The following is a 14,972-nucleotide window of genomic DNA, read 5'->3' as shown; positions in this document are numbered from 1 at the left end:
ACCTGAAAAAGGATTTCACACAGTATTATGAGGTGATGTAATTTTTTGGCATAAAGATCAATGATCATCTTTACTCTTCACTTTGTCAACATTTTGACAAAGTGAATTTTTTGATGCTTTGATACTTTTGAAGCAAAGCTGCCTTGAGAGAGCTCACTAGTACCGATAGCTATCGATGTATTTGCGTCACATATTTGTGCAACAAAGTCCAGGCATACGAGATTGAATTTCAGTCTGATTATGCATTGAATAGTGAACAGGGGGACACGACCCAATTACCCAAATTCAGCGCTTTTTTCTCCTGATTGCACCCACACACAATGTCAGAAAATGTCTGAAATCACCACGGCAACAGCAAGAAAGCCTGTTTAATGTGTCTTTGTCTTGTCCTCCTCACCTGAATGACATGCATGAGAGATATCTTTAGCTTGTTGGTAAGCTTGTGTTTGATGGTGATGCCATCACATTGTGTGTGACAGAGAAGGCGTTTTTGACCCTGTTTGTATTTGAGTTGTGCATATTAGACACATGAAATACACATAGATCTGACTGCAGCATCCATGAGAAAAGATAATAGTGCTCCTGATTGAACACTAACAGTGTGAGCTGAGCAATCAAGTCGAGCCTGACTGTCAGTCTGTGCAGTGTGAGCACATCATTTGTGAGCTTTTTTACAATCACACAGTGTATGCCTGGGATTCACACTGTGGAGGATTTGCTTGTAATTTTTGTTAATATAGCAAGAAAAAGAACAAAGAAATGACACAATATTGGCTGCCCAGGACTTCTATCTCTGATGTCCTGCTATTAGGAAAAGGTATCAAACTGATTCTGCAGCTTCAGTATAAAAACATTGGACTGTGTGTTGTATCAGCAGTGTGCTTGTTCATGATTATGGGTTACAAATATACCAGTATCAGCTACTAAAAACAAAACCCATCTTCCGTTAGCCTCAGGTACTTGTGACTTCAGCGGTGCTCTCATTCATTCATTGCTTTTTGTCTGTGAAGGCGTCGTGTTGTGTTCATTTTAAGAAACCCAACAGGGTGTTTGTTAACTCTGGAATTCGTTGGTCATCGTGAACAAAGCTCATCTCCACATGACTCCAGTCTGCCCTCGCTGCCATGCCCATGTAATGATGCTGAGACCTCCTTATTGCTTGCAGACTGCAGATAAATGATCTCATCAGTGGGGATGTAAACCGTTTTTATGATGCCCATGTTCTCCTGCTGTTTTTCTCTCCCATGAAAGACTATGTAAGGACAATGGAACTCTTAATGGGAACCAGTATGAACAGTACTGTGTTGTTTACATTTTTAAGGTCTGTTTGCTGAAGTTAAAGGGGTTGAGGAGACCTTTAGTTTGGATTTCTTGATTTTCTTTTAATATCAACATTTGATTGTCCAGCTTCTCTGTAGTTGCCTAATTTTTCAAATCTATATTTGTAATTAACTATTAATGCCAAGTTGTTTTGGTAGATTTTCTTGACGTTTAAAGTGACCATCTTTATTATAGTATGGCACATTTGTCATTCAGGAAAACTCCCTTGGCTGCTTTCAACCCAAAGATCTGTTATGTAACTCTTGGAACTGGAGATCAAATGGTGTAAATCAAATCAAGTCGTCAAGATCTCACATTGAGATCCTCTTTCTGGGAACTTCACAACTTTTATCGAGATACAACACATTTCAGAGCAGCAGCATCCACAGTGAAACTTGTTGCGCTGAATCAGCACAAACGTTATCAAAAGCAGCCGCAGTCGTTAAAGTGCGGAGTGTGTTTGTTTCTTTTTATGTTTCTACGTGTTTAACTCTAAAAAGAAGTCCGAGTTTTTGATTTGTAGCAGTGTACTGCTGAACGGAGCCTCAGCCTGCAGCGTGAACATGTGGAGCTAATTTCAGATAACAGCTCTGTGCGATGCGCTCTCTAAGACCACAGCAACTTAAGAGTTGTTTATCTGCCATGTTTTTCTTCACATCCTGTCTGGATTACTGTGCTCCAGGTGAATGAGTCTGTCCTTCTTTCCTCTGGACCTTCAGTGAATCAAAGCTGAATAAGTTAATTCTAATAAAGCCGGCTGTCTACTGTACAGCCTCAGTCTGACTGTATTTCTCAGTATTTATTTACAAATGTAATTATTAAACAACCTTCGAAGAGTGAGATTGTTGAATATGTTCTACCAATCTGGAGAAACCGTTTCAAAGCAGCTTAAACTTCCAAAACCTGCTCAAATAAATACATAAAACACCAAATCAATTTAAATCGTTGTGACATCTCTGCCTTCCTCTATCCGTCGGTCAGGCTCAGGTGTTCAAGTTTGTGCAAAATAGTTAAAAGACCAATAAATAATGACACCAAGCGTTTAAAGTGGGTACTGCAGTTGAAATTCAAATCATTGGAGAAAGCTGTCTCCCCTCCTCTCGAGAGTCGATATGCAGGCAGACATTGAAGCTTCAGTGTTTAGCCAGTTCTGAACCTGTCTGTAAACCTCTCCATCTTTCAAAAGAATCTCCAGTATTGATCCTAGTTTGACATTTCTGCTCGTGGAGCTTATTAGAAACATGCAGAGTCCTTCGCTCTCACCCTTTGGTTTGAGACAAACTGGCCGTCTGAAGGAGAAAAAACAAGCTGCTGTGTTGTTGTGAGAGAAGCCGGCACGTCAACAGAACATGTTTCTTTAATGTCTGAATCTGATGATACAGTAAGATGTTTTTATGGGTTAATTTAGTCAATATCTTTACAAAGTTTAGAAGTTTAACTTTAAAAGTGCTGGTCCCAAAACATGTTTTATAAAGATTTATTTTCCTTAATTTGCCATCACCAAAAAGGGAAAACTCATTTCAGTAAATCCACTTTAAACCCAACAAACATGAGAGGAACTTGCTCTGCACCTTCGAGGTGACTTGTCATGTATCCTATCATATTCAGCTGATTTAAAAGACATTGCACAATAGTGACAAAAACTAAGTTATTAAAAAAATATAAATAACAATGCTCTGAGAGTAGAATCATGCTACCATGCCATACATTATGGATACTGATCAAGTCTTCCTAAAGTATTTTAGTATCTGGTCTGCATCGCTGATATTGTTGGTGATGTGAATTTGATTAATTGAAATTGTTCAGATCAGTCTTTACACATTCAGGCTAGCTAAATCTAATTTTCCCCTTGGGAATTGTATTATTATATTTTAATTTTCCTAATCATGTTGTGATTGGCAAAAAAAGAACAGAAAGAAGAATCTTGAATATTTAGGACATCCAGTCTGCTGCATGCCTTCAATTAAACGTGTTCTCAGACCAAACTGGGTCAGCGTATCCATTGAACTGAAGTGTGAAACTACTTAGAGAAACTTAGCTCTTTATATCTGAATAATGTTACATGAGGTCTGCCATAAATACAGACATACATTATGGGAAAATACCACTAAAGTATTTTTATTGCTCCACATATGATGAAGAAAAAGTTAAAGTTGCAGGAACGGACAGTCTGGCTGCTATTTTTATACTTATGATTACTCCTATTCATGACTGTGTTCATTTTTATTTTGAGACTTTAGAGCTGCAGTCTATGGTAAACACACACACACACACACACACACACACGCACACACGCACACAGACACACACACAGACACAGTCTGTGTCTTGAAAGATAAACTTGCCTTGCCAATTAAGTGTTTGAAATAAAGAAGTAATTTCAGATGCCTGATCATTTGTTTTTAAGGTTTTAAGATGGTTCTAATTTTGACTCAGTGGTTCTGGGTCCTGCAATCTTTTTCCAGCTGGTCTTACCTTTAACTCAGTCCAAATCTTGCAACATATGTTGCAACTCAGATTCTTATTCTGAAAATGAACCACATGTGGACTTATTTTTCAATTTTCACTTTTGTTTTCAGTTGAAACAAAGCATCATAGTTTCTACTCTCAACAGTATTAAATCAAAATAAAAAACTTAAATCTACTATCATCGTCAAGGCTGCTTCATATGGTCACTGTACAGTAGATCAGTAAAAGCACCAGGATCCTCTCTCTTTGGTTCAGTGAAACAGTAGCTCGTTGTCATGAAGTGCAGAAATATAAATCCATAAGGCTGTTCCCTCGAGCTCTCAGGGTTGGGAATGTGTGAAGCTTCATATCAGAGCTTTCTTTTATACAAATGAGACACATAAACATGACCTGAGCCGTCACACACTTCATAAATGGCCTCAATGTTTATTTGAGTTAAGGCTGCGGCTGCTCATCCTCCTTTAGATTCCTGTGTCAACTTATAGACTCTTCATTTTTTGTGTCACTCACTTTTCCAAATGAACGTTAGTGCCCCTCCTCCTCCTTGAAAGACTCACTTAAGCCCCTCCTCCTACCAACCTACTTTAGCCCCTCCTCCTCTTTAAAAGACTCACTTAAGCCCCTCCTCCTCTTTAAAAGACTCACTTAAGCCCCTCCTCCTACCAACCTACTTTAGCCCCTCCTCCTCTTTAAAAGACTCACTTAAGCCCCTCCTCCTCTTTAAAAGACTCACTTAAGCCCCTCCTCCTCTTTAAAAGACTCACTTAAGCCCCTCCTCTTACCAACCTACTTTAGCCCCTCCTCCTCTTTAAAAGACTCACTTAAGCCCCTCCTCCTACCAACCTGCTTTAGCCCCTCCTCCTCTTAAAAAGACTCACTTAAGCCCCTCCTCCGACCAACCTACTTTAGCCCCTCCTCCTCTTTGAAAGACTCACTTTAGCCCCTCCTCCTCCCAACCTACTTTAGCCCCTCCTCCTCTTTCAAAGACTAATTTAAGCCCCTCCTCCTCTTTCAAAGACTCACTTTCCAGCCCGGGTTTGGTGTAGGAGATTTTGTTTATATTTTTGTCAGTAGAAATCACAATCACTATACTATGGAAACACCATTCTGTCGAACTGGAGGGGGTTACACAGTGCATTACAGTTTCTTATCTTTTCTCTTGGTATATGAGGTTTTAGTTGTGCACTCACACTAACCCTAAACTGAAAGTGTGTTTACTGGCCGTGTGCACAGCTGCAGATCATTTATCACCCTAGCTAACGAGAAATCCTTTTCTGTCATTACTGGTAAACAACAGCCCTCCTTAGATAATTTCATGAAGAAAAAGTAAGGTGTTCTTGAGTTTACAAGACTGTTATCTTCTGCATTGAAACATCGACTCACCCTGACTTCACAGAAACATTTTATTTGGGGACTGGAAGAAAAAATCCAGCTGGATTAGATATGAAATAATTTGGCCTTTTTCATGCCCACGTGCAACTCAACAGCACCACATTTGGACAATTTCAGTTGTGCAGTGCATGTGTGAAAAAATCTTCTATTGAGTGACTACTCTATTGAAAATGAAACTTTTTACAGAATGATTGTTTCTGTTTGAATCAATAGATTTTTTTTGGTAAGAAGGGGACCAGATTAAGAAATGTTGCCTTGTTGCACACATCAAGCAAAGCAACTGCATACATTGTTTTCTTTTTTAAACTAAGTCTGATGACAAGTAGCAGCAACTGGTTGTACTATACTGCTGACTGGATGCTGCCAAAATATTTAAGAGCACAACTATTGTGACTCCAGGAAAAGATCAGCCAAGAGAGAAGGCGTACGTTTTTCTCGCCAAGCTCAGAACAAAATACAAATTTCTCAAAGTTGCTTAAGATGTGATTGCTGCCCTTAAAATAGAGAAGAACATGAAGTATTTCTTTATCATTTTAAACAGCAGCACCTTTTGTTGTGTTTATCTTAGTCTGATTCTTTCTGTGTGAAAGATTGAAGCCCCCACCACCACCACCACCAGCATGTTGGTGCGTCACCACGCCTGTGTTTACTCTGCAGTTGTACAACTTGAAGGATCTAAAGTGCCATCAGTCTTGCACTGTTATGAAGTCCTAAAGAGACAGAGGCGTGTAGCCTTGTGGCTGGCACACTGCGTCTATCCATAGCTCATGTGACCACCGCTCAGCAATGTGGTAACATGCCAGAACAAGGTAATGAAATAACTTCATTAGAGGCCACATGAAGTGAGCAAAAGAAGCAGAACATTAGGCCCAGAGGGAGGTCCTGGCTTGTCTTTAACAGAGCTCTGAGGTTTTAAACATTGTTACACAACAGCATCTGCATGGCATTACACATTTCAAGGCTGTCTGCAGTTCCTTAAACACTCTTACAGAATGTGAAGCCATCCAATTCAAGGCCTTAAATGATCTGGAAGCATATGATAATGCATTTAGTCAGGACTGGTTTTATCAGCACTTCTGCCAGCTTGCTAGCTTTTCCTTCAGCTTCATGGGCTTGACCCGTACAGTACTCGAATGCTTGAGCTACATTGAGGTGTTGTTTTTAGCTTTAGCTTTGTGCTTTAAATAGCCACCCTCGCTCACCCACTCTGTTTGACGACTGGCTGTATTTCCATCCCTCAGATAGTAAATCTTGGTGTGGAAAAGGTCAGGTCGGTAAAGAAAGGGTCAACATCTCCCAGCCACGCTTAACCTAGTTCACTTACTCATCACAAGGCCTCAGAACTAGCAGTGATGTGGAAGACTGGAGGGAAATACGCTCAGGTTGAAAATCACTTTCAGTGTGAGATTGTACCGGGTGGGACTCGCCTGCTGCACTTATTCAGGTCTGTGTTGAAATGCAGCGAGACATGTATTCATTTAAAGGGATTTTCTAAGACCACCAAAATTGTTCAGTTCGGATCAAATTTGGCATGATGACAAGATCACAACACAACCAGCGATTCTGGAGGGCTTTGTTTTTTGAATTAGGGAAAAAAATGGCAGAGCAGGACACAGAAAGGAGATGGTCTGCGGCCTGTCCTTGACCGTCGATGAGCGATCCTCGCCCTCGTTTTGGTGGCGTGTCGAGCACTGTCGCTACCCCTCGGCCCCCCTCGTCAACCCTTTATTCAGCTGATTCAACATTCTGAATCGGCATCTGGTGGTGTCAGCGCGGTTGGGGAGAGGAGAATCACTCTTGATTGGCTGTTCGAAGGTTTCATTTAACTCCAGCTCTCGTCCTTAATATTTACAGTTTATGCTCCTAACACATATGAGGCGACGCCACAGTCTGTTTGGTGTGTCAGGGTCTTTAATGTTGCACTGCTGGCAGAGGAACGTGTTGGCAGAGAAATGTGAGAAAACAAAGTGACTTGCAGACCTCTTAGCAATGAGCTGCAAATGTTCTGAGTGAACACACTTAACCAAACATTACATTAATACTGATTATTAACGTGAAACTGCTGTTCTGTGTTTTGCATTTCAGATGGTTGGACGTGAGCGTAGCCAACCTGACCTGCACCAGTTACTGGGTTGCGTACCTGCAGGTGATCCAGGAGGCCGTGTGGCCTGGAGGAACTCTACCTACAGAGCCTGTACTTGAACGCAGCCAACAGGAGAAGGACAACACCAGGCAACAAGCGTTACACTGCTTGATGAGACTCATACCAGGTACATGTTGATACCAAATAAACCATGTTCAACACAAAATCACTGAATAAGAGCCTAACCAGTACACCACATGGCCAGTATTATGGGACAGTTTGAGCTTTGTAATGTTTTAGCATGAATGAATATCTGCAGTATCTCTATATCCAAACTACACTTTTCATTTGTTTTTAAAAAGGCCTTAACTTTATCGATTAGTCAAGGTAAGACGAATGCCTCATCTTGAGTGAGGTGGACAAACAGCAAACAGCTGGTTGCATGTGGTTATGTAACTCTACTTTGTGTCCAGATCTGGTCTCAGACATGTTGGGCTCCGACAAGTACAAACTCAGCTGGCAGACTGCACTCGACTCTCTCCAGGATCCCTACATTAACAGGTGAATAGAGTCTGTACACTCTTTGGTTGCATTTATTCACAGTGAAGGCAACGATATAAAGCCCTTTGTCATAAATGTTTTTATCAGCATCACAACTTTTCTCACACTTGTAATGTGCCCCGGTGAAGAGCCCAAAATATGTTTAGAGATCACAGAGAGAGGTGTCCATTACGTCAGCTCTTTCTGACCCATTGAATGTGATCCAGTGACGATGTTGAAGTATAAAAGGGAATAACTACGGTGGCCCTGAAGGTCAACTGTAAAAACATTTTACAGAATGCTAAAACTCTTAACTCAACACACATGATTGAATGAAACACAAACGTTTCAAAACTTGGAGAGGGTATCACAGAGAAATAAGAATAAATGTGCTGTGAGGAATATAAATACACTTTGTAGAGTAACATCAGCAGATTCTAACGTTTGTCATTAGAAACAGAATAAATCCTTGGTTTGAATGTGTATTTATATCATGGATATATGCAGTGTAAAGAATCATTGGCGGGTATTACAGTATTCACAGTGGCTCGTAGAAGGAGGAGCTGAGCCTGGTGTTGTTCACCTGCTGCCCCTTTAGGGAGTTCCCTGTAGAGTAATAGTGAGCTCACTGGAACAATGGGGGAAATGTTGTTGGACCCTACTCGCCATATCTCAGGGTGCTTATAATGACGTCATGCAAAAAAAACGTGCAGCTCAACACTGGCCTGCAAAATTCTGTGATACACTAACAATATGCATATTATACAAATGTGTTATATATTAGGAAATATTGTTGTGTCACCTCTCATTTATTAGCCTCAGGTGTCCGTCTGCAGTTTCCCTTATATTGCAATACATGATGGTGTGTGTTTGCTTAGAGACCATCATTTTCAACTTTTCTTTCTTTTTGTCGTCTCAGAAACTTAGAAACAGACACCAATTGGGGAATTCCCTTAAACTAAAAAGTCATTGGTGATTTAGGACACATATCTTAATTTTTCTCTACCATCTCCCTGTCTTCTAACAACAAATTAAATCAGTGTTTCACTTTGCTCACACGACGTGACAACGTCCACATTCTGCCCGTCAAGTGGGGACTTCTGTAGTCTTATATATTTCTTTTTAGTCGACAGACTGTCGTGGTTCTCTTAAAGTCATTCAGAGGTTGATTTATTCTACTTGTAAAAACATGCATTCGTCTCCTCTGGCCATAATTCTCCTCTGAAATGACGGCATGTGTTTTTGCTCATCACATCTTTCTCAGCACAAGCTGCACACTGCTGGTCAAAGATCTGAACAAATGTGTTTCTGTTGGAGAAGGCACCTCGAGTAACAATGATGTCACTGCCCCGGTCATGCAAAGCTCAGCGGTCATGTCGACTCTCACGTTAAAACATTACCTGATGGTCCTGATAAATCTGCCTGCATGCTTTGTATCCTCAGATTCACATGGTGTGCTGTATTTCAGAAAACCATCAGGTGTAGCTCATCAAATGGTCAGGGTTTGTTCTTGATTACACTCAGACACGAATAGAAGCTCACCTGGATTCATTCAGTGTGGTCTCATTTCTTCACCAAACAAGGTCAGAGTAGAAACCTGCCGGACACGATCATAAAGGTTTACAGATGTAGACGCACGCTCAGCTCCTTGCAATGTTTAGATTTCACCAACAGAGCTCCAGCTAGACATTAACATGAACTGAACACAGAACCTCTTTCATACGCTGAGATCGCCCTCCCATATTCATGAGAACAAGTTTGTTTCATGCACCAAGTTTTAACATTCAGGGATGAGAAAAAACAAAGAAGTTTGAACGTACATAGTGCAGATTTGTTGCAGCTGGCTCAATGTCGTCACTTCATCGATTACAGTTCAGCATAAAAGCACAACAGAATTTAGAAGAAAAGGATAAGACGATGATTCAAACTCTATGTCGCTATTGCAAAACCAATGTAGCATCAAGAAACATTATTAAAAACTTTGATCAAGGCCGGCAGAAATGAGTTTTTCAAATGGCTCAGTTTGCCTTTGGAGACTCTGTAATATCCTCCAGATTCCATTTTGCAAAAATGAGGCCAAAATATGCATCTCCCATCTGTAAACATAGAGGAGACTTTATGACCTATACAGCAGCCAGTCAGTAGAGGGAGCGCTACAATTTTGGCATCACTCCAAAGTGGCTGTTGCGCCATTCATCTTAACAAACAGACCTGCCTGTAACACATCTTTAAGTCTTACCATAACAGCAGCCATGTCATCTCCTCACTCTGCATACTGCATATTTGATCTTCTGCTGGAGTTGCTGGTTCCTGAAATCCCTGAGGAGGGCTTCCAGACGAGCTTGCTGCAGACCCTCTCTAAGAACCCCGAGAAGCTGCTGGCCTGAGGAGAGTAACACCTGCACTTCAGCTTTAATGCTCCACCATACTAAGCTATTATTGATAATGATGATAATGATACTTTTTTTTCCTTCATCCTCATCCTCCTGTTCTAGTGATGTTCTGCCGCAAGAGTGTAACATGCAAAAATGTTTATCAGGTGTATTTGTCTAGTTTATTTTCAACAATATCTTATTGCTCTTACTATAAGCCAAGATGAGTGCAGATAAATATCTTATTTCAAGATTTAGAAATGAAAAAAAAAAAAAAGGCCTGAACTGCATGCATTCAAATGCTTGAAGATATTCTTGGTAGTGAGATGTTCTTAATAATTTTTAATACAGGCATCTGAATTGAAATTACTCAAGTGAAATTTGCTTGCTGCTTTGGCCTCTTTACTCATTACAATCCGCTCAGCCTCATGTTAAAATAAGATTTTTATCTGGACTCGTCACGTGAATGTGGATTATTAAGTGCTATCAGATATTTGTCACTTAAATTCAATAATTTGATTAGCTCTGCTTTGACTTAATTGAGACTGAACTTTATCTGTGTCCCCACTTCAACTCCTGATCTCCCTCGGGCTTCATCTTTAATTGATGTATTGACAGGAAAAAGCCTCTTGAACACTGCGTCCTCTAAGCACAAACACTCTACCGCAATTTGGCGCAGCTTTGTTTTCATGAGAACACCTGGTTTGTGTTTGATCTCGTCTGCTCACGTGCTGTTCAGGTCGAAACATGTGGCAAAGACCCGTCTCATCTCCACATCCAGCCCCTTCCTGCCTCCTCAACTCCCCGACTTCCATTAAACTCACGTCAGATGGTCCTCACACTCTGTATTCCTCCCCTGGACAGACAAACCCCACACCTGTTGTTCTACTCTACGGAGGCAGAGATTTGCTTTTTCCCCTAAACTTCAATCTTGAATTAGTCTCATGAGATTTAGCATCTCTGTGTCTGCTCTCTTCCGAGCTGTTCTTCGACATCCCACTGGCTTATATAGATCCACACATGTGAATCTGACACTATGTGAGCTTTACTTCTTAAATCTGAGCCGTCCCGAGGGATCACAGGTCTCTGGAAGTGATTTTGACCTACAGATGCAGGTGTAGTAAAAGTACACACTGTAGTGTGGTGAAGAGCTGTCCATGACATATTTTACTGGCCTCACAGATACGTCACAGCTTCTTTAACAGGGCCCTCTGAGAATTTATCTGTACAGTGAATGTCTATATTTTACGAGAAGTTAGCTCTGAAAAAAACAGCTATAAGAAGGATGGAGGAAGATTTTAGCTTTAGGGTGAGGAGAGTTTTATTTGGTATCTGAAAAACTGTTATTTTATGGAGTCTGCATCCTTGAGATCACATCCTTGAGATCACATCTTTGTGATCGGTATCAATCAATGCTGAAAGCTTTGGTTTATCAGTCGCTGGTATTCCTCAGTTAGTTCCAAAAGAAAAACTACAGATAGACGATGTGGATAAGGTTGTCAAACGTGAGATACTTTTTGATACATGTTTTAAAATGTTGAATTGTTTTTGTGAACAAGAACATTGAAACGGACCAAAGCTTCATAAGAACTTCACTGAGGTTTTCATCAAAATTTGCTGCAAGAGAGAGAGAGGACTGTGTGCACCAGTATGTGGGCACACAAGGTGCAAGAGTTTAGGTCATTAAAAAAAAGAAATTGTGCAATATTTGGCATCTAGGATTTATTTTTTTGTTGCTGTGGTTTCAAAACAGGGCTATAGTTTGATCTTTCACTACGATCATATCTAAGTATGACATTTCTGATATGGTTATAACCTTAATGTGGACTTCCTGCTTTTTCCTTTGTGGAGAAAAAAATCTCCATACAAAATTGCTTTGGCTGTAGAAAGTTTAGTGGAATGAAAAACATGTGACTTTTATTAACAATGAGAGCCAATCAAAATCGAGAGGTGATTTGACTCCTGCATTTTCACTGCAGTCCATCAATCGCAGTTGTTGTTTTGTTGTTGGTAAACACACAACACTTTGTCGAGTCCAGACTGTCAGGATTGCATGAGAGTGTACATATTCGACTCAACAGCCGTCTCTTTTGAATTAATGTCCTCAAAGGGAACATAAACTCTGATCAGCACATCAACCGGCTGAGTTCAGACAGATTCTGATGCCTTTTGACGATTCTGAATTCAGTCAGAGGTTGATGGATTGGCACAATATAATCCTGACTGCACCATTCTTTTTAGCCGTATTGAATCCTGTTTGTTTAAACCTTGAAATCAGCCTTATTGCCTTGAACACAAATCAGTGCTTCTCACGAGCTGAGTTAAGACATTCAACACAGAAATATTAAGTAAAGAGTCTATGAATATATCAGACTATCTGTCTATGTGAATTGTGAACAGTTTAGAAGTTTGCTTTTAAGTCTGTGAAATCATCTTTCTTTAAATGGATTATATTGAGAAAAAGGTTTTCCCTCTAATTTGAAATAGCTCAAATATCAAACATTTCTCCTGCCTGACTGATTCTGCATATTCTGTTTTGTTACGAGCGTTTTTGAAATAGTTGTTAAAATGTTACATTCCAGCTGAGGAGTTTAGTTAAATCTTCTGTCACTATCATTCCAGTGTTTCCACTCCTGGTCGAGTGCTCTAATCATTTCCTTTTGTTTTTTCATCATCAATTCCATTTATTTATGAATCTATTTATTTCACTTAGTGATTACTTTTTCTGAATTCCGTCCATGGAGGATCGAGAGGAGCGTCCTCTCTCTGAAGACTTGATTTTGCCTTCCTAAGTGACCTGATGAAGTTTTGGTCTGACTGTGCAGCAATGAAACAGAACCTGAGGCCTTAGAGTGTAAAACAGAAGTTCCCAATTCAGCTCTCTGTGTCAGAATATGCTCAATGCTGAGCGGTCACAGATAATAAAGAAATAGAAATAAAGAAACTGTGAATACTATATGTAAATAATCTACTGCTACTTATTGGTGCCACCATAACAATAAATATTTGCTCTGGATATCGTAAAAAAAAAGGATCATAAACATCAATCTAACTTTATTACTGGCTTATTTAAAAGCTGGTTAACATTAATTAATATTTAGACTTGTTGATTTAGAAAAAGATTAGAGAACAGCCAAAGCAAAATGTATATAACAACGAAAAAATCCGGAGCGTCTGCGTAAATAAATAAAGTGAAATTAGAACCAGATGTACAGTTCGGGCTATGCGAGCACCGTCAGTCTTCAGTCCTCCTTTTAGGTAATTGTCCACGTACCTGTGCTGAATGTGGTTACACAGTTCTCCGTCTGATATGCAGGTTGAATCTGACACCATCTGCATCCAACTTTATCTTTGTATCTTTTTCTTGATCAAAATAATGCCGCTCTGGTTTATTAGTATTCATCCGTCCACTGTGCTTGTTTGCATCAGGGCAGTAGAGGAATTAGAGCAGATCCATTAAGGCCCGGAGCAACAGCGCAGTGTTTGCATAGACACAACATTTAACTAGCATTTTGTTGCTACATTAATGAAATATCAGTACATTCTGTTTCTGCTGACTCGCGAGAGTCACTGCCTTTAATCGTTAAGTCTCGCCAGCACAGAAATTATTTTTAAATCTTAACAGATGTTGAAAATAAAAGTACCCACAAATGACGACAGAGAATCATAGATGTAACAGATTTGTCCTCAAAGTGTTTGGAGAGCAGCGATCTCTGCTTAAGATTGTCAGAAGACCACATTCTGCATTAGTTACATCGTGCGGTTAATTAAGACAAAGCAACCTCTTTAGAAGATGACTTGACTTTTACCTCATTGAAACAACAGGTCAACCAGAGATGTTATATAACAAACATTCTCTCAGAGAATTTATCTGTACTGTGAATGTCTACATTTTACAAGAAAAACAAGACAAGCACATGATGTTTCAGCTGAGAGTTATTGTAAAAAAACAGTTATACAGCAAAAACCCGTTTTGCCATGAAAACATGAAGTCTAATAAGGAGAATTGTATTTCTCTAAGTTACAACAAACTGATTCAAATGTTTCCTGTAATGGTGGCATTAATGTGTACTGTACTTATCAGCTTGATGTATGTTCGATCATTTCTTTACAACTTGCACTGTGCTTTTAGTCTTTTGAGTTTCTTGTACTCATGCCAAATGTTTATTAAAGCGGCCGGACACTGAAGCTTCATGTGTTGTAGAGAAGTATACAATATTGTTCAGGTGTGTTCTGTAATTCAGTCGTGTCCTCTGTCGCCTTTGCACTTTCTTACACCTTTTTATTTTTGTTTTCTTTCTGCTGTTTCTCTACGACGTCTCTGGTGAACCTGTAAAAATGTGTTGTGCACGTAAACCTGTTAATGTGTCTTTTAAAACATTTTGCTGGTTGTTCCTACAGTATGTGCATATTTACAACAGAAAAATAAAAATCGCAAACACAAGTTATTCAATCAACTCACTCATTATTTTCTTTGCACGAGGCGGCTGAAATGTTTTACGAGAGGCTGGTGAGCCGACTGCTAATCTTTTATGAGATTTTATTTGAAATATGTTCCATGCTTGATTGAAGTGTGTGGAGCTTCACAAGAAATGCACCCTTTGTACAGAAGTGTAACAACAGCTCAGCGCTCCATCAGCTTCCAAATAATTTGCCGCAAAGTCTTCGTTCTGGTCCAACGGCAACAAAAACTACGGGTGAAAAAACATTTAATACCGCATAATAAATATCAGACCTATTTTTTTGGAACTGGCTCTGATACTCACTTCTCAAACAACACGGGGAGAGACAGGGGT

The 14,972-nt window shown here is 39.9% G+C and overlaps 1 protein-coding gene across 1 annotated transcript in view; it reads left to right on the top strand.

The window, feature by feature from the left end:
* The window catches only part of snx19b (sorting nexin 19b), a 36,379-nt gene extending 21,755 nt beyond the window's left edge, over nt 1-14,624 (top strand). The window contains exons 12-14 of the mRNA XM_079353394.1: nt 7,267-7,451; nt 7,738-7,825; nt 10,038-14,624. Of these exons, the coding sequence (XP_079209520.1) occupies nt 7,267-7,451; nt 7,738-7,825; nt 10,038-10,191 (427 nt within the window). The 3' untranslated portion in view covers nt 10,192-14,624. The remainder of the gene's footprint in view (nt 1-7,266; nt 7,452-7,737; nt 7,826-10,037) is intronic.
* The last annotated feature ends 348 nt before the right edge of the window (nt 14,625-14,972 follow it).

The sequence above is a fragment of the Symphodus melops genome, assembly GCF_947650265.1.
Source record: "Symphodus melops genome assembly, chromosome: 10".
In the NCBI taxonomy this organism is placed as follows: Eukaryota; Metazoa; Chordata; class Actinopteri; order Labriformes; family Labridae; genus Symphodus; species Symphodus melops.
The sequence above is the reverse complement of the archived record's forward strand: the minus strand, read 5'-3'. Positions and strand labels throughout refer to the sequence as shown.